The 19,680-nt window shown below is 42.2% G+C and overlaps 1 protein-coding gene across 2 annotated transcripts in view; it reads left to right on the forward strand.

The window, feature by feature from the left end:
* The window catches only part of PREPL (prolyl endopeptidase like), an 83,511-nt gene extending 65,101 nt beyond the window's left edge, over positions 1–18,410 (forward strand). Inside the window, exons 11-17 of one of the 2 annotated variants that reach the window (XM_044290161.1) lie at positions 3,802–4,005; positions 6,955–7,127; positions 9,179–9,395; positions 11,197–11,346; positions 13,917–14,043; positions 15,305–15,390; positions 17,156–18,410. In XM_044290161.1, the coding sequence (XP_044146096.1) occupies positions 3,802–4,005; positions 6,955–7,127; positions 9,179–9,395; positions 11,197–11,346; positions 13,917–14,043; positions 15,305–15,390; positions 17,156–17,209 (1,011 nt within the window). In that variant the 3' untranslated portion in view covers positions 17,210–18,410. Of the gene's footprint in view, positions 1–3,801; positions 4,006–6,954; positions 7,128–9,178; positions 9,396–11,184; positions 11,347–13,916; positions 14,044–15,304; positions 15,391–17,155 lie in introns of both variants that reach the window. The other variant, XM_044290160.1, reaches the window with a different exon arrangement.
* Positions 18,411–19,680: the final 1,270 nt, after the last annotated feature.

Genomic DNA, 19,680 nt, shown 5'->3' on the forward strand with positions numbered 1-19,680 from the left:
AGGGACCAGGACGACTGATCTGTGTAAAGAAAAAATTGAATGGGGCCATGTAACATGAGATTTTGAGATCAGCAAGGGCATTGAAGATGAAACGTGGCTTTCAGCATGACAATGATCCCAAACACACCGCCTGGGCAACGAAGGAGCGGCTTCGTAAGAAGCATTTCAAGGTCCTGGAGTGGCCTAGCCAGTCTCCAGATCTCAACCCTATAGAAAACCTTTTGGAGGGAGTTGAAAGTCCATGTTGCCCAGCCACAGCCACAAAACATCACTGCTCTAGAGGAGATCTGCATGGAGGAATGGGCCAAAATACCAGAAAGTGTGTGAAGACTTACAGAAAACGTTTGACCTCTGTCATTGCCAACAAAGAGTGTATAACAAAGTATTAAGATGAACTTTTGTTATTGACCAAATACTTATTTTCCACCATAACTTGCAAATAAATTCTTAAAAAATCAGACAATGTGACTTTCTGTATTTTTTTTATATTTTTTTTTTCTCATGTCTCTCAAAGTTGAAGTGTACCTATGATGAAAATTACAGGCCTCTCTCATCTTTTGAAGTGGGAGAACATGCACAATTGGTGGCTGACTAAATACTTTTTTGCCCCACTGTAATTTTGGCAGATCCACCGCCGCTTCTACATGTAAGTCAGTTTCCTAGCTGTGTTACATTTAGACCTTTTTTTTTCTACTTCTAAAACGGCCATCCCCGTCAACGCCACGCCCACTGTTTTTGACCTAGAGTGAATGGGGAAAAGTTGTAGATTGCACTGCAAAGGACCTTTGCTCCTCAGTCTGCGCCAGAAATACACCTAAGGCTACTTTCACACTGCCGTTTCTGGGTCCGCCTGTGAGATCTGTTTCAGGGCTCTCACAAGCGCCCCCAAATGGATCAGTTCAGCCCCAATGCATTCTGAATGGATGCGGATCCGTTCAGAATGCATCAGTTTGCCTCCATTCCGCTCTGGAGGCGCACACCAAAACGCTTCTTGAAGCGTTTTGGTGTCCGCCTGGCGGTGCGGAGCCAAATGGATGCGTCCTGACTTACAATGTAAGTGAATGGGGACGGATCCGTTTACATTGACACAATATTGGTGAAATTGTAAACTGATCCGTCCCCCATTGACTTTCAATGTAAGTCAGGACGCATCCATTTGACTTACACTTAGACTTTTTTTTTTTTACTTAGTTATGCCAGACGGATCCGCACCTAACACAGGTGTAAAAGTAGCCTAATATAGGTGACCCCCATAGTTTTATGGCAAAAGATTCAGTAAAACATTATTTTATTTACTTTATTCAGTTAAACCTCTGTTCTTTTTATGCTTAGGAGTCATGTGGGCGGAGCCAATTAAAGGGGTTAGCCATTTTCTGGTTACTGTTGACCAGTGTGTATGTATGATGATTATATTGCTCTTACTAATAGACTTTTACATATATATATATATATATATATATATATATATATATATATATATATATATATATATAATTTTTTTATATGCCATTTCCTATATTTCTTTAGGTATTCTCCCTTTTTTTTCCATGACTTTTGAGCTGCCCACACAGAGCTCCTGTCTATAAAATGGCTGCTGATAGAGGGTCATGTAATGTCTCCTCCAATCAAATACACTGCACCTGCCATGTGTACGTACCCTTTTAGGGCTGTTTCACACGAGCGTGTCCAGTGCGGAAATAACGCTCCATGTGTAAGAGTGATTCGCCAATCTGGACACTGCTCTTTTCTCTGGCGCGCACAGATTTATAATGTTTTATAATGCTGTGTGTCTCTGTAGGACACAAAAAATGCATTAGCCAATAGAAGCCTGGTCACATATCAGCCAGTAGAAGCTCGCAGGCCCTTAGTCTCCACATATACACAGTTTTACACCAGGTTTCCATAACAACCTAGCCATTTTTCTTCAGCTTTAAAGGGGCAGGCCACCCTAAAAAATACATACCCAGCCCCTAGGTCCCACTAAGCCACGCCCAACCTTGTTAGGCCACGCCCACTCCCATTCCGTAGCCGACTGGGATTAAAAAATGAAGGTAAAAATCAACTTCTGTCAGCTGCAGGGGTGGGAGGGAGGGTGATTTTTCTCCCTGCAGCTCACGCTCAGACAGCACAGTGCTGCTGTCTGAGAGTGAGCTGTTCAAAATGACATCCCTATGTCTGTCCAGGCCCTGTGCCAGACGGAGGACAGGGAGTCTGAAAGCCGGACTGTCCAGCCTAAAACTGGACCTCTGACCACCCTATGGGCAGATTCCTGTAAAGGCCACTGTTGATGGGACAGGGTGTTGGGGAAATCACTGTTAAGGAGATGGGGTACTGTGGAGGTCACTAATAAAGGGGCAGTTGCTGTGAAGGTCACTGTTGAGGGGGCGGGCTGCTGTGGAGGTCACTGTTAAGGGGGCGGGCTGCTGTGTCTCTCTGATGCCTCCTGACTACAACTTGTTCCTGCATAATGGGACATACACAACACACTTATTTAATGGTAATGCCTCCTTTTATGCCACCACTCAGTAATCATCCCCATTTACGGTAGGCCCCAGACATACTCAGTAGTAATTTCCATTTAGGCCCCAGTAGATAGAATGCCTCCAAGTAGTGCCATTTGTCCATATAATGCCCCTCAGTTTTACCCTCTGTACATTTAATGCTCCCCAGTACTGCCCACTTCACATATAATGTCCCCCAGTAGTGGCCTCTTCATATATTAATGCCCCCCAGTAGTGGCTTCATCATATATAATGCCCCCAGTAGTCATCTATTTATATATAATGCCCCCCAGTAGTGGCCTTTTCACATATAATTCCCCCCCCCCCCCCCCCCCCCGTAGTGACCAGTGTTTTCCATCCCCACCGCTCAACTGCGACCCCCCCCCCCCCCCTGCAGCCTGTTACTGGTCCGTGGCCTGGTGGTTGGGGATCTCTGATTTATAGGATGGCTGAAGTACAGGGAAGCTTTGAGCATTCATGTACATCTATAGTATAAAGCGGACAAAAAAACTGTCTTTGGGTATTCCAGGATTCTGATATTGATGGCCTAGCCTCAATCGGCCATCAGTATCTGATCGACTGGGGGCGTCCGACATCCGAACCCACGCCAATCAGCTGGTCCCAAGTAGCTTTGTCACCGCAACTACAGAGCTCTGTCCATGGTGTAAGCTTTTCCCTGAAACCATGCCAGGGTGCTGTTAGTAAGTCTATTGATTGGGGATGTGAACCATCTCTTGGCGCAGCATTAATTTTTCATACGGGTGGAGGGGCAATTTAAGGACAACAGATCTTGATGACCGGCCTAGCAACAGATGAATTGTGGAAGCTGTCTGACCTAACCGCGCGTTGGCAGCCCGTTCGTTTTCTGTAGGTAGAAGTCAACGTGTGTGTCGTCCCCCTCCCCCCCCCCCCCTTTTTATTTTATTTTTTATTTTTTTAAGCAGATGAAATGTGACTTTAAATATCACTTCACAGAGCAAATTTAATTTGACAAGAAAATCACGACTTGTTTCGTAGTTTGCGTTTTAATTGAAATAGTGATTGAATTTCATTATAGTGTTTAAATAAAAAGGTTATTAACAAGTTGAGTGCAGTGAACCATTTACGCTCTGTCAACCAGCGTTTTGTTCTGTGAGCATAAGGCTTTCTTTTGCTCTGATATCCGTATATATAATTATCATATGAATTGAGGTGAAACAGCTTTCCAGATTAAATCTATCGTACATAGACAGAGATTAGGTATGGGGGGGGAAGCGGGCATTGAATTTTCCTAAATAAAATGTCATCGTTTTTTATCCAGCTTCCAGCGTGGGCCTGTGCACTGCAACCTGAATCTCGCCCAGAGGAGAGGACAAGCACAATCAACTTTTACCTTGAGTCTCCCGTTCATCCCCCGATGATGTTTGCTTATTCTGTACCAGCCAAGAAATTGTCAGTGGAAGCCGGTTACAGCAGAGAGGGGAGCGAGACTTGTCACCTTGTGCGAATGAACGCAAAGAGCAAGGTCTGCATTCATCCTTTCACCAATGGTTATTAAAAAAAAAAAAACATACAAAGTTGGATGAATTGACTTCACCCTGTAATTTCTCTTTTGTGTGCAATCAGAGCTCTCTTCTTCTACTAAGGAGCTCCAAATCACCTGCATAGACATCCAGTTAAAGGCTGTGGACACCTTTTTGACAAGGAAAGAATGATTTTTTTTAATATATTATTTTTTTTTTTAAGTGTTTTCAATTAACAAAAAAAAAAAGTCTAGTCTTCATTGCTTCATTTATTTTCAGACCCCTGATATTCTGTTTACAACCGGCTCCTAGTTTTCTCTTGAGGGACTGTCCCTCCTAGTAATACGTGCTGGATCTGTGTGTCCAGGATGCTGTTGACTTCCCTCCTGCAAACTGCCTGGTGCATGCTTTCCTCCCCATCTACAACGTGCGTGAGCAGATCTCTCCCTGCCCTCTCCATACCCATCTGCCCTGGACAGCCTCCTGCTGTTATCTATAACACTGAGAGAAGGGAGGGGGAGAGCAGACGGATTATACGTGTGTCCAGTTCTGCAGCTCCGCCTTGTGCGGTCCGCATTTTGCGGAAAGGAACGTCGTGCCCTCTTTAGAACTGTACCATCCTTGTCCGCAAAATGGACAAGAAAGGACGTGTTCTAACTTTTTTGCTGTTCAGCATAACGGACATACGGATGTGGACAGCACATTAGTCAACCCCTTTGTGGACAATCCCAACAAAACAGGACATTTGGGAGACATGATTTTAAGACGCTTCATCTGGGTGTGGAGCTATCTGTTATATATTGATTACACCACGCAACAATGATTTTGCTGCTGAGAGAAAAACATGTGTTTTACACTAAAATGAGTGCGCTGATTCCAAATATGAACTCAGAATTTGCCTGACACGTCTAGATTTTAGAAAGGTTAACCCCTTAAGGACCCTGAGATTTTCCATTTTTGCATTTTCATTTTTCACTCCCCGCCTTCCCATAGTCCTAACTTTTTATTTTTCCATTCACATAGCCTTATGAGGGCTTATTTTTTGCAGAACAAGTTGTACTTTCTAATGGCACCATTTACAGTTGCATACCATGTAGTAGGAAGCAGGGGAAAAAATTCCAAATGGGGTAGAATTTGGAAAAAACGCAATTCTGATAAAGGTTTTTATTTTTTTTACACTATACAGTAAAATTGACCTGTTATCTTCATTCTCCAGGTCAGTAAGGTTACAAAGATACCACACTTGTATAATTTTTCTTGCGTTTTAATACTGGGAAAAAAAATGTAAACCTTTTTGAGAACAAAGTGTTTTTTTTGTTTTTTTTTTAATCATATCCTGACCCCTATAACTTTTTTGTAGTTATGTGTACGGAGCTGTGTGGGGCTAATTTTTTGTGGGACAATCTGTTCTTTTCAGTGATGCCAATTTAAAGTGTGTGCGACTTTTTTAAATCACTTTTTATTAAAAAAATATTATTGGGTAGTTGAAGTGACAAAAAATTGCAAATTGGCAGTTTCTTTTTATTGCCGTATTCCATTAATATGGTTATATTTTAATAGTATAAGCATTTTCGCACGCAGCGATGCCCATGAAGTTTACTTTTATTGTTATTGTTTAAGTATTTTTATTTTAAGGAAATAATTGATTTGAACTTTTTTAATTATTATTATTTATATTTGCAAAAACTTCTTTTTTTTTTTTTTTTTTTTTAAGTCCCCTTGAGTGATCATTAGATTGCCTATTGTGTTCATTGATGTCTATATACACCATTGAACACTTCATTTGCACTATACCAATTCAATGCTGCCACCTAGTTGCCTGTATTGGTATAGTCATCTGATAGGCACCGAAGTCTGCTTGAGGCTTCATCAGCCTATTAGATCAATGTAACAGGTTCCCCGATCTCAGCCGGGGAACGCTGTTACCGGAGCGGAAGTGCGCGACTCCCGCTTCCAGACTGCGCAGATGCCGTGTTCACATTTCATGGAGAGCGGTTCCATAAAGATATTTCTACAATGGAGAACAGGTATCAAGGCCACTGGAATCCCAACATGATGGGGGACTACTGCTGGTTTTTGCAATGGGAAAATATGACTGTTCACAAACGCAAAAGCAGATGCCTGAAGCACTTTTAACAGTACTGGGCTTTGCTCAAGTAAGACTTTTAAACAGAAAAACTAGACTTTTTGAAATTTTGTTATTACATTACATTTTCATACACTGTTTACTACGCAAACTTTGATGTAGATCGGGTAATTGTTGGAGTAAAACTCTTTCTGTTCAAAATTATTCAATGCTTTCCAAGTGCTTAATTCATTTAGGCATACTTATGCATAGCAACATTTTGTGACGTGTTACAACAATTCTGACTTTGGATTTGTAATCCGCACACTCGATTTAGTATAGGACAAATGTTTTTTGCCCAGGAGCAGACAATTTTTTTATTTTATTTATTTATTTATTTTTATTATTTTTTGGCGTGGTGTTATTGCTTGGTTCTAAAATTTGAAAGCATGATTAATTCTATTAAACCAGGCTTATTGCCTGGTAGATTGATCATGCTGATTAAGGCCTCTTTCACACTTGCGTTGTTGTTTTCCAGTATTGAGATCCGGCAGAGGATCACCAACTGACACGGGACAGGAGTCCCTTTTCTATTCATTCCTATGAGACTGAAATTGAGGCTCCCATAGGAATAAATAAAGAAACTGACTTCCTGTCCACACATAAGATGCTGTGTCAGTTGGAGAGTCTGATAGCTGGTCACATGACACAGCTGAGGATCACAAGGGAGAGGATAACTCTCAAATGCAGACGCTGGTAGGAAAATTACATTCATTTAAGATTATATAATGTACCTTTCTAGCAGGTTAGAAAATACATTTTGTTCTCAAGAGTTCTTCTTTAAATTGTTCTAATGTATGTACCATGTGTTGTTTTCTCTTAACAGGATGGGACTTTGGTGCCAGTCACAGTTTTTTATAAAGCAGAGCGTGGGCTCCGAGACAGACCCCTACTAGTTCATGTCTACGGTGCTTACGGCATGGACTTGAACATGAGCTTTAAAGCTGAGAAGAGAATTCTGGTTGAAGATGGCTGGATATTGGCTTATTGTCATGTAAGGTAAAGTCATGTGTGAAAGGCAAAAATACTGTAAATATTTGCATATGTTTTTTAGCAAGTATTGTTAAAGTGGTATTCCCACTTCCTGACGCCAGCCTGCCCTTCCACGACCTGGATGCAGCGGTCAGAGGTGGTCCCAGCTATGGAATTAGCCGGGTTGTGCTACCCTGTTTCCATAGCTTCAGTACAAATCAATAGGAGTTTTGAATAATGTGCAGCACAGTGAGCTTCCGCTCACATTTAGGGTCCATTCACACATCAGTTGTTTGACCTCATAGAAGCCATCTTGAGAAGATCCTCATATTGTAGGATTCAAGACAGCCGTAACTAAGCGGAAAACTCGAGGAAAACGGTGGTATGTGTAGAAACTAAAGATTGCTTTATGCATAATGCTGCTGCAGCAGTAACATACGCTAAAATAGATTTTTTGATAAAAACATGGCAGTCATCCTTTAAAGGGATCTGTCAGCAGATTTGTATATATGAAACTATATGACCTGTTTTTTGTGCTCCGCCTGGCCGTGCGGAGGCAAGCGGATCCGTCCAGACTTACAATGTAAGTCAATGGGGATGGATCCGTTTGAAGTTGACACAATATGGTGCAATTTCAAACTGATCCGTCCCCCATTGACTTTCAATGTAAAGTCTGGACGGATCCGTCTGCAGCTACTTTCACACTTAGAATTTTTTCTGAAATATAATGTAGACTGATCCGTTCTGAACGGATCCCATCGTCTGCATTAAAGGAGCGGATCTGTCTGTGCAGACACCAGACGGATCCGCTCCGAACGCAAGTGTTGAAAGTAGCCTAAGAGGTCAGTTTAACAATGTATGGCTAGGCTCACATCTATACTGGTATTTCCATTTTTCTGTTCCGCTACATGTTGGACACCAGTGGCACCCATATACCCCATTGGCTATAATGGAGAGTCCATCAGTTTTTGTCGCTGTGTTTTTCGTTTTACTGGGGGGGGAATGGCGCAGCCTGTTGTGTTATTGGCTTTGGCTTTTTTGATACAATCTGAGAATGGAGGCCCCTAATAAGGCCTCTGACGCAGCTGTGGACCTAACATATGCAGTTTGTATCTGGTAACAGATCCTCTTTACACTGGGTTCACACCTGAGCGTTCGCGATGGAGCGCTCTGTATGCGCGATTGTACCGGCGTTTGCAATCGCGCATACAGAGACAAGCGAACGCCCATTGTCGCGCGTTCCCGAAAGTCTATGTATGGGAACGCGCGACAAAACGCCCCAAAGAAGCTCAAGAACTTTTTTGAGCGTAGGGCGTTTTTCAGCGCGTTCAAACGCGCTGTAAAACGCGCTGTAAAACGCTCAAGTGTGAACCAGGGCCATAGGGAAGCATTGGTTTTCATGTGCTGAGCGTTTTACAGCGCGTTTGAACGCGCTGTAAAACGCTCAGGTGTGAACCCAGTGTAATAGAGAACATGTCAACTCTGTTTGTTCTGCCATCTCTTGCTCTCGAAAACCCTATAGAAGCTGCTTGCGTTTTTTACCATACTGCATGCAGTTTTATGAGCTTTTTTTTTTTTTTTTTTTATTTTGCTAAACAACTGCGCGAACTGTTTCTTTGTCAAAATAAAAAAACACAAAAGCTTCAGCTTGCTGCATTAAAAAAAAAAAAAATGCTAACTTCTCCCAAAAAAAAAAAAGTCGCCTCAATAAAGAAAACAGCAGAAGCAAAAAAAAAAGAAAGTGTGTGTCCTGTATTTCATATTTCTTGTAGACACTTACATCTCACATCTTTCACTAACTTCTGGAGGCGGTATGTTTACCTCAAAAAAAGCATCAAAAACATCAGGTGCAAAAGAACGCAGCTAAAACTGCAGAAGTGGCGTTAAAAATCCTTACTTGTAAAGCTATTATTATGCTGTTCTGTAGTTTAGGAGAACTTATATTTTGTTCCCTCTAAAGTATTCCTGATATAGGAATTATGCAGAACATGTGGATTTTCATTTTTTTTTTTTTTTTCTTGAGTGGGGGGGGGGGGGGGTCACTTTTCTGCTTTCCACTGACTGGTCTGTCTTTACAGAGGTGGCGGAGAACTGGGCTGTAACTGGCACAAACTGGGTAATCTGGAGAAGAAGCAGGATGGCCTGGAGGACCTGGAAGCTTGCATTGTACACGTGCATGGTCAGGGATTTTCTCGGCCCTCCAGGACAGCACTAGAAGCCGCTAGCGCTGGAGGAGTCCTCGCTGGAGCTCTGTGCAATTCCAGGCCTTGGCTTTTGCAAGCGATGGTCTTAGAGGTAGTGCCCTGTTATGTTCATCATTGCTGTACATTGCAATTGTTTTCTGGGCTCTTAAAATAGTGACTTACCCTATGGTAGGGTAATGGTAATGTGTGACAGGTGGATGGCAAACCACTGGGACCCTCACCGGCCTGCAGAAAAAAGCCATTTTGGTGTGGCTTTGTTTGATATTGTAGCTCAGCCCTGTTTATTTGTAGGGTGTGAGTTACCTTCTTTAACCCCTGCTGACTATACATTGATGGTCTAACTATGGAATGGCCTTCAGCAAGCGATAGAAAATTCATACCTTTGTAACAGATGCATTTATTATCAATGACCGCAGCTTTCTGGGACTTCATATTGATGTGGGTGAGCTGCAGTACCAGGTGCTGCCACAACTAGGAGTATAGTGCTGTGCCCTCTTCCTTTAGTGCGTGTGGCGGGATTCGGACCCCACAATCGTATATTAAAGGGGTTTGCCAGTTTATATTACTAGCTGCGCATGTGCTGAGAACAGCATATGTGCAGCTGGTAATAGGCATTATTAAGCCAATTGCACTGATGTCCGATATTTTAATTACATGTAGGTCCCCTGACCTGTGTGCTGGCGCAATGCTGGGAACATGGCTGCTGATGAATGATTGCTTCCATCAGCTGCCTCCATTCCCTAAGGGTTCATGCACACGACCGTATGTATTTTGCAGTCTGCAAAAAACGTATCTGCAAAAAATACAGATGACGTCCGTGTGCACTGGTCACTAATATAACAGTGCTATCCTTGTACATATTGCGGACAATAATAGGACATGCTCTATTTCTTTGCGGAAAGGACATACGGAAACGGAATGCACACGGGGTAACTTTAGATTTTTTTTGTGGACCCATTGAAATGAATGGTTCCGCATACAGTCCGGGCAAAAAACAGAACATACACGGAAAGAAAATAAGTTTGTGTGCATGAGCCTTTACACTGGGGACTGACAGGAAAACTAGCGCATGCGCGGTGCACCGCAGGATAAATGAATGGAGGCTGCTGATGGACGACACTCTCCATCAGTGCCGTGTTCTCAACGCAGCGGCCACATGTGGGTCCCGTGACATGAATGATCATTATCAAACAGTGCTGATAGTTTACTAATGTTTATTACTAGCTGCATGTTACCAGTGCATGTGCAGCTAGTAATATAAATTGGCCAACACCTTTAATGGCCTGTGCTAAGTCCTAGACTAGAAAACCCCTTTAAGCGTTCAGTCATCTATTCTGTTATCATATTTTGAGCTTTGCTTTCTTTGCAAAAGGACAATATGCTCTTAAAGGAGTTGTCTTACTTCAGCAAATCGCATTTACTATGTAGAGAAAGTTAATACAAGGCACTTACTAATGTATTGTGATTGTCCATGTTGCTTCCTTTGCTGGCTGGATTCATTTTTCCATTACATTATACACTGCTCATTTCCAGGGGTTATGACCACCCTGCAATCCCGCAGTGGTGGCTGTGCTTACACACTATTGGAAACAGCGCTGGCCTCTCTGGTACCCAGGACTGTGGGAGTGCACATAGGCATGCATGCAAAGAAGCTCCTGTCCCAGCTACCTCGTATCTCCGCTGCATTGGTGGTTGTAACCCCTGGATATGACCAGTGTATAATGCAATGGAAAAATGAATCCAGCCAGTGAAGGAAGCAATATGGACAATCACAGTACATTAGTAAGTGCCTTGTATTAACTTTCTCAACATGATAAATGCTGTTTGCTGAAGTGAGACGACGACACTGACGAAGTGCAGTGGCTTACTGACTATGCCAGTTTCTTTGCCAGGCACCTTTCCTTGATGTGCTGACTACTATGATGGACCCGTCTTTACCACTCACCATTGAAGAGCATGAAGAATGGGGCTGTCCGCAGAACAACGTACAACACTACAGAGCTATACAGGCATATTGTCCTTATCAGAATATCACTCCGCAGGTACTTGGTCAAAGGGCCACAATTTCCTAATTTTTATTCTGGTTTATGGCCAATTTTACATAAGCATGTTCAATGCGCGAAATATGATCTGTATGTTAGGTACAGTCCTGATCAAAAGTTTAAGACCACTTGAAAAATGGCAAAAAATCATATTTTACATTGTTGGATCTTAACCAGGTTCCAAGTAGAGCTTCAACATGCAACAAGAAGAAATGAGAGTCAGACAAAACATTTTTTGAGCATTCAGTTTAATGAAAACAACGAATAAACTGAAACAGGCTGTTTTTCAGTTGATCCAAATTTTAGGACCACATGCCTTTAAAAGGCCAAATCTGTGCAAAGATGTGGATTCATTGTCATTTTCTGTCAGGTAGTCACACGTTGAGATGGCAAAGGCCAAAAAATTCTCCCTTTTTGAACGTGGTCGGGTTGTTGAACTGCATAAGCAGGGTCTCTCACAGCGCGCCATCGCTGCTGAGGTGGGACGCAGTAAGACAGTAATTTGGAATTTCGTAAATGATCCTGAGGGTTATGGAACAAAAAAGTCAAGTGGAAGACCCCAAAAAATGTCATCAGCACTGAGCCGGAGGATCCAATTGGCTGTCCGTCAAGACACTGGACGATCCTCGACCCAAATGAAGGCCCTTACTGGTGCTGACTGCAGCCCCATAACCATCAGACTGCATCTGAGACTGAAGGGCTTCAAAAACAAAAAAACGTCTTCAAAGACCTCGTCTCCTTGAACGCCACAGAACTGCTCGTTTGGACTTTGCACGAGAGCACCAAACATGGGACATTCAAAGGTGGAAGAAAGTTTTATTCTCTGATGAGAAAAAATTTAACCTTGATGGTTTCCAACGTTACTGGCATGACAAGCAGATCCCACCTGAGATGTTTTCTACGCGCCACAGTGAAGGGGGCGCCATAATGGTCTGGGGTGCTTTTTTCTTCAGTGGAACAATGGAGCTTCAGGAAGTGCAAGTGCTTCAAACGGCCGCTGGCTATGTCCAGATGACTGAGGGCCCTCGTCTGTGTGGTAACGACTGGGTTTTTCAACAGGACAAGGCTACAGTACACAATGCCCGCAGGACAAGGGACTTCTTCCAGGAGAATAACATCACTCTTTTGGCTCATCCTGCGTGTTCCCCTGATCTAAATCCAATTGAGAACCTTTGGGGATGGATGGCAAGGGAAGTTTACAAAAATGGACAACAGTTCCAGATAGTAGATGGCCTTCGTGAGGCCGTCTTCACCACTTGGAGAAATGTTCCCACTCACCTCATGGAAACGCTTGCATCAAGCATGCCGAAATGAATTTTTGAAGTGATAAACAATAACGGCAGAGCTACTCATTACTGAGGTCATGAAAGTTGGATTTCTGTTTTTGGGGGGGTTTATAATTTTTTTGTAAATATGGTCCCAAACTTTTGTTTAGCTGAAAAACAGCCTGTTTCAGTTTATTCGTTGTTTTTTTCATTAAATTGAATGCTCAAAAAATGTTTTGTCTCACTCCCATTTCTTCTTGTTGCATGTTGAAGCTCTACTTGGAACCTTGTTAAGATCCAGCCATGCTAAATATGATTTTTTTTGCCATTTTTCAAGTGGACTTAAACTTTTGATCAGGACTGTATTTCCCATCCTGCAATGCTGCTCCTATGACATGGACCCACGACTTTATAATGATTTATAATGCTGTGTTCCTGCCCAACCTCGACTCTAATGAATTGTACTCGCATAAATGCTGTCCGTACAAATCAGATGATGTCGGACAAGAACACACAGCATTATAAATCCTTATAAATAGCGATGAGCAAAGCGAACGTCGGATGTTACATCCAAAGTCGCTTCATTCATAACTTCGGATTAATACTGTACGGAGATCCGTCTCTGTACAGTATTAGAATGCATGGGCTCCATTGAGCTGAAGTTAGTTATTTACGAAGTCGCCCGTGACTTCATTGAATAACTTCAGTAGTTGATTTTTAAAGTGGAAAACCACTTTAAAACTTGAAAACTAAACACCGCTTTGGTTCCAACTGGTACCTCGGAAACCAAAGTAGAGTTCGGTTTCAAGTTTTAAAGTGGTTTTCGACTTTAAAAATGTATTACCGACATCACGGACGACTTTGTGAATAACTAACTTTGGCTTATCGGAGCCCGTACATTCTAATACTGTACGGAGACGGATCTCTGTACAGTATTATCCTGGAGTTATGAAAGAAGCGACTTCAGATGTAACACCCAAAGCTCCCTTCGCTCATCACTAATTATAAATCATTTGAGCAGCATTCAGGACGGGCAATGCCTCTGACACACGGACTGTATTTCTTGCACTGAATACGCTCTGATTAATCTGTGCAATGGTCTAAAAAAAAAATTTGAGCGCGAGTTCAAAAAGATGTGTGGCTCTCATGGTCTTTCTTCACTGTCATTGTTAACGACACGACAGGACCGGAACGTATAAACTGACAAGTGCTGAATTACTAAATGTTCAGGGTTGTTGGACTGTACACAGAAAAGTCTATAAAAATGTCGCTGTCGTGTCTGTGGCTATGTTTTTTGTTCTTTAGAATTACCCCTCTGTTCTCATCACTGCTTATGAGAACGACCAGAGGATCGCGTTGAGTGGATTGCTGCGGTACATGAAAAAGCTCAGGACGGCCGCACTCTGCCATTTCCAGACATCAGCTCTGCCAGGCGAGTATAAAGTTTAAGATATTTGCGAGTCGTAGAACCAGCATTGCACCAGTCAGTAAGCCTCTGTTTCTCATTTGAGCTTTTGTCTGACATACATTTTTTTATGTATTTTTTGCCACTTCCAAAACGCACCACAGCCAAGACATATGGCTGCACCCTTAGGGCTCGTGCACATGACCGTATGTTTTGCATTCCACAAAAAAAAACATGTGACATCCGTGTTGGATCAGTTTTTTTGCAGATCCACTGTAACAATGTCTGTCCTTGTCAGCAAAACGGACAAGAATAGAACATGTTCTATTTTTGGTGGAACAGACGTGTAGACCTATGGAAACGGAATGCACACAGTCATTTCCTTTTTTTTTTCTTTTTTTTTTTTTTTATGATTGGTTCCGCATATGGACCTGGAAAAAAATAAGTTTGTGTGCATACGGTGCAATCGGAGCTGACAGTGTAGGAACTTACCCTACTGACAAAAGAAATGCAAACTCCTAGCGAAATATTCTTGAAAATATCCACATGATATCCCACATAAGACCTCAGAATCCACCACTTCATTTGGACCCCCTACACATTCGACTATCCATTCGTGAAGCAGAAAACACCTGAGGGGAACTGACCCAGAACTGATCTCGTAGTTTTCTATGGGATTGTTCTCATACATCCGGCGCATCAGTTGTGATGCTGGATGTTAAATGGCACCAGACAAAAAAACAAAACTCTGCATGCTCAGTTTTTCTGTTCGGTGCTATATACAGAAGCCGGATCTGTGCGCTGAAAAGTACTATACATATATCAGTTGTGTCTGGCTCCAGCCTAAAGCAACTGTCCAGGAACAACTGATATAGGGCTTGTTCACACGACCGTGCAGTGTTTTGCGGTCCGTGTTTTGCAAAATGGAACAGGAGGCCCATTATAGAAATGCCTATTCTTGTCCGCAAAACTGACAAGAATAGGACATGACTCATAATTTTTGCGAGGCAACGGATGCGGACGGCAAATGGAGTGCTGGCCACATCTTTTGCTGCCCCATTGAAGTGAATGGGTCCGCACCCGAGCCGCAAAAAATGCGGAACAAAACCACGGTCCGGTCTTGTGAACAAGCCCATATGTGAAGGTAGCCTTAGAGGTACTCTGAAATTAGTGGGCAAAAACATGCAATTGCAAATGAAAAAAAATTGCCTTCATAATATAGTACATAGGGATTTTTTAATTAAAATAATCTAAAACTGGATGATGGAAGGGTATAATGTTGTTTCAGATTGGAGGATGCCAAATATATTGCTAGATGTTCAGCCTGGAGGTAGTCACTGTGATTCCTTGTCCTGGGAAGATTCCTTGAAGAAGGTAACATAATAGATGCCTTTTAAAGTAATGTATTTATTGATTTTATTATATATATATAATAATTATTTTTTTTTTTTATTAAATAAAGTATCATATAATAAAACGCAAGCAAAAAAAAAAAAAGAGGATCTGCTGTCATGACGGTATATAGATCACCAGCATCCAGTTCTGTGGAAATAGCAAGGAACCGTAATAATATGCAGTTTACTAGGATAAAGTAGTCAGTGGACACAACACTAGCTGTAAACTATGAAAAAACTATGAAAATTAAAAAAATATCCTTTATAAAGGAGTTCTCTAAGAATGGTAACTCCTTTTGAAATGGCTAAACAGGGTGCAGATAAAAAAATAAAATAAAAAAAAGGCGCTCCATCGCTCTTTACTTTGGGTCCCTATTGAGCCAATTTTCAGTTTTTTTTCCTAGCTCTCTGGCCTGACCTAAAATAAAATAAAAAATCACAAGTACACATCAAGGGGTGTCCCACTAGCAATACTTATCACCTATCCACAGTATCAGATTGCTGGTAGTCCAATCACTGGGACCCACCAGAGATCATGAGAACAGAAGTCCTTAACTGCCCATGAGAAGGGCTTGGTGTTGCACATGCATGACCAACACACCATTCACATGTATGTGTCACAGATCAGCGGATGTGAACCCACTGTGCCACTGACTGGCTATGCTCTGGAGAGGCGTTTCTAAGCAACTATCTGGTATTCACCAGAGCCTCGGATGGTGAGGATGGACTTGATCCATTAGGGTAGTTGCCAGGGGATACTCCAGAACAACCACCGAGTCGGTGGCAGCTGGTCCAGGCAGACCAGGAGGTACCTGGATAGGAACCACAAGTACAAGCGTACTCAGATGGCAGTGGCAGTACCAGGAGAGATGATGCAGGACCAAAGGATAAGGCAGAGACTAAGTCAGACAGGCAGAGGATCAGGGCAGGCTTTACAGGAACAGGTCAGGCAATCCGGATCAGCAACAGGATACACAAATCAAACCGGCAGGGATCAGACGATAAGCGAAGTCCAGAAACAAAGTACAAGTCAGGAGCACCAGTGGCTGTCAGGCTCTTTAGCAAAAGACAAGGACCTTAACACTGAGGTGTCTGGGAAAGGGGCTGAACCACTTAAATACCTGCAGGAGAGCCAGGGTTGGTCAGCGAAGTTACCTGACATAACCCAGCTCGCCCAGGGAGTGATGTGTGCCGCCCCTAGAGCAGAGTAACATGACACCAGCCGAACTCAGGCTGTGTCCAGGGCTGAATAGAAGCTGTGGAGCGGAAATTGGGGGAACAGTGGCGCACCGCAGCTGCTGTTACACTATGGGGACTGCCAGAGATGCCGTAAGCGCTGTACTTGGCAGCCCCATAGAAGTAAATAGATCGGTGGTCACACGTGCGCACCACCTTTCTATTCAGAAAGATCTTGAAATTAGTGGGCACAGAATTTTGTCCCTAAATATGTAATTGGGGGTTGAAACATGCGCGTTCGCCAGTAACAGATGCTCTGCACTATGTGGGTGTAAATTGGAGGAGAACCCTGTCAGTCAGCACACTGTCCCAATGATCATGCCTGCTTATAAATTGTGATAATTGGAGCAAGAATTCAAAATGAATAGAGAGAATCATTTTTTTTTAACATGTCCCGTAATGTTTTCATCTGAAGTACTGAATTTCATGAATGATTTGTTCCATTGACTTGTGGAGTCCATTGCTTATTTGCTTCCATCGTTTTTTTTGTTTTTGTTTTTTTTTTCCAGGTGGCCACTCATCTTGCTTTTCTACACAAGGAACTGAAACTCCAGGAGACATGAGCATTTAGACATCGCAAAGAAATACCTGGAAAGTAAAGTTCATGAAACATAAGAAAAAAATAATTGCTATGCCCGTATCTCATTTAGCTCCCACATAAGAAGCACCTGACAGGCCAAATGGAGTGACCCTAGTGGTGACTGCTTCTCCATCAGCTTAAGACTCTATCCTCTGGTTCTTTCAAAGCCACCACCTTCTCTGCCCTTAACCTGCATAATCCATCTCCAAAGCCAGTTCCCATCCCAAAATAGGACAGCCTTGTGCCCACCATTTTATCACATCCTCCATAAACTCCATGAATTTTGACTTCACCCATTCACAAATGTCCAGACCACTCTGCCCAATTAACAAAAAATTGTCAAAATTGTAAGCTATCAGGATATAACAGACACCAATGAATAACCAGCTGAACTTTTCAATGCACAAGAAGAGGAACACCCCATAGGGAAACGAATGTCTACAAAATACCCCATTTTTAGAAAACAAAACAATGAACTCAAAGCTATCCTGTACAGGAAAAAATCTAAAAGCCTACTCCTTATTAGTTTGGCCATTAATGTGCCTTTTCTCGATGACTTCACCATCTCTATCAGATCTTCAAAGGATTGCTAATGCCTCTTACAAGTATGCATCTCAATTGTGTCATTTGCTGACTCTACTCTGGGGCAATATCATTGCTTAATTTTAAATTTTTCCTGTCTCTTTCTTGAGAAAAACTGCTATGGGTGCTCAAACATTTTTTTTTCCACTGGAGCTTCCTTAAAGGGGCCCTCCATCCTTGGCACTCCAGAATAATCACTGGCCAAAAGAAACAATACATTTCCAACAAATGGATGAACACCAAGAAACCCTGAATGTATATTTAACCATCACTTTTCCAAGGGATATTAACCCTTTAAAAGCAACAAAAAAATGTACATCCGAAAATATACAAATAAGCAAATGGTCTTCCTCTGAAATTGACCCAAGGTCGAGCGCCTATTAGGTAGCCACTGATTTCCCAGGGAGTCGCCTTAGCCACACAATTATCCCTACACTTTTGTGTCCCTGTGCGACAAATGTTCATCATTGTATACAATTAGATGATAATTCTAAATTGCTTCATATGTGTAAGGGATTGATTTTGTATATGCACTTGATAAGTGATTTATTTATTTATTTTTGCCTTTTTTATATTGAAATTGGTGAATAAGTGCCCCATTCCAGAATGAAGTGCATGTTCTCTTTTTTTATATATATATATATATATATATATATATATATATATATATATATATATATATTATATATTCATGATTTATAAATAAAAATGTATTTGTACATGTTGTGGCAGCATGTATTCATTTGGATAGGTGTTACTGGTTCAGCTACTACAGTCGTGGCCAAAAGTTTTGAGAATGACACAAATATTAGTTTTCACAAAGTTTGCTGCTAAACTGCTTTTAGATCTTTGTTTCAGTTGTTTCTGTGATGTAGTGAAATAGAATTACACGCACTTCATACGTTTCGAAGGCTTTTATCAACAATTACATGACATTCATGCAGAGTCAGTATTTGCAGTGTTGGCCCTTCTTTTTCAGGACCTCTGCAATTCGACTGGGCATGCTCTCAATGAACTTCTGGGCCAATTCCTGACGGATAGCAACCCATTCTTTCATAATCACTTCTTGGAGTTTGTCAGAATTAGTGGGTTTTTGTTTGTCCACCCGCCTCTTGATGATTGACCACAAGTTCTCAATGGGATTAAAAGCTGGGGAGTTTCCAGGCCATGGACCCAAAATGTAAACGTTTTGGTCCCCAAGCCACTTAGTTATCACTTTTGCCTTATGGCACGGTGCTCCATCGTGCTGGAAAATGCATTGTTCTTCACCAAACTGTTGTTGGATTGTTGGAAGAAGTTGCTGTTGGAGGGTGTTTTGGTACCATTCTTTATTCATGGCTGTGTTTTTGGGCAAAATTGTGAGTGAGCCCACTCCCTTGGATGAGAAGCAACCCCACACATGAATGGTCTCAGGATGCTTTACTGTTGGCATGACACAGGACTGATGGTAGCGCTCACCTTTTCTTCTCCGGACAAGCCTTTTTCCTGGTGCCCCAAACAATCGGAAAGAGGCTTCATCGGAGAATATGACTTTGCCCCAGTCCTCAGCAGTCCATTCACCATATTTTCTGCAGAAGATCAATCTGTCCCTGATGAGTTTTTTTGGAGAGAAGTGGCTTCTTTGCTGCCCTTCTTGACACCAGGCCATCTTCCAAAAGTCTTTGCCTTACTGTGCGTGCAGATGCGCTCACACCTGCCTGCTGCCATTCCTGAGCAAGCTCTGCACTGGTGGCACTCCGATCCCGCAGCTGAATCCTCTTTAGGAGACGATCCTGGTGCTTGCTGGACTTTTTTGGACGCCCTGAAGCCTTCTTAACAAGAATTGAACCTTTCTCCTTGAAGTTCTTGATGATCCTATAAATTGTTGATTGA

Source organism: Bufo gargarizans, chromosome 4 (genome assembly GCF_014858855.1).
Source record: "Bufo gargarizans isolate SCDJY-AF-19 chromosome 4, ASM1485885v1, whole genome shotgun sequence".
Classification (NCBI taxonomy): domain Eukaryota; kingdom Metazoa; phylum Chordata; class Amphibia; order Anura; family Bufonidae; genus Bufo; species Bufo gargarizans.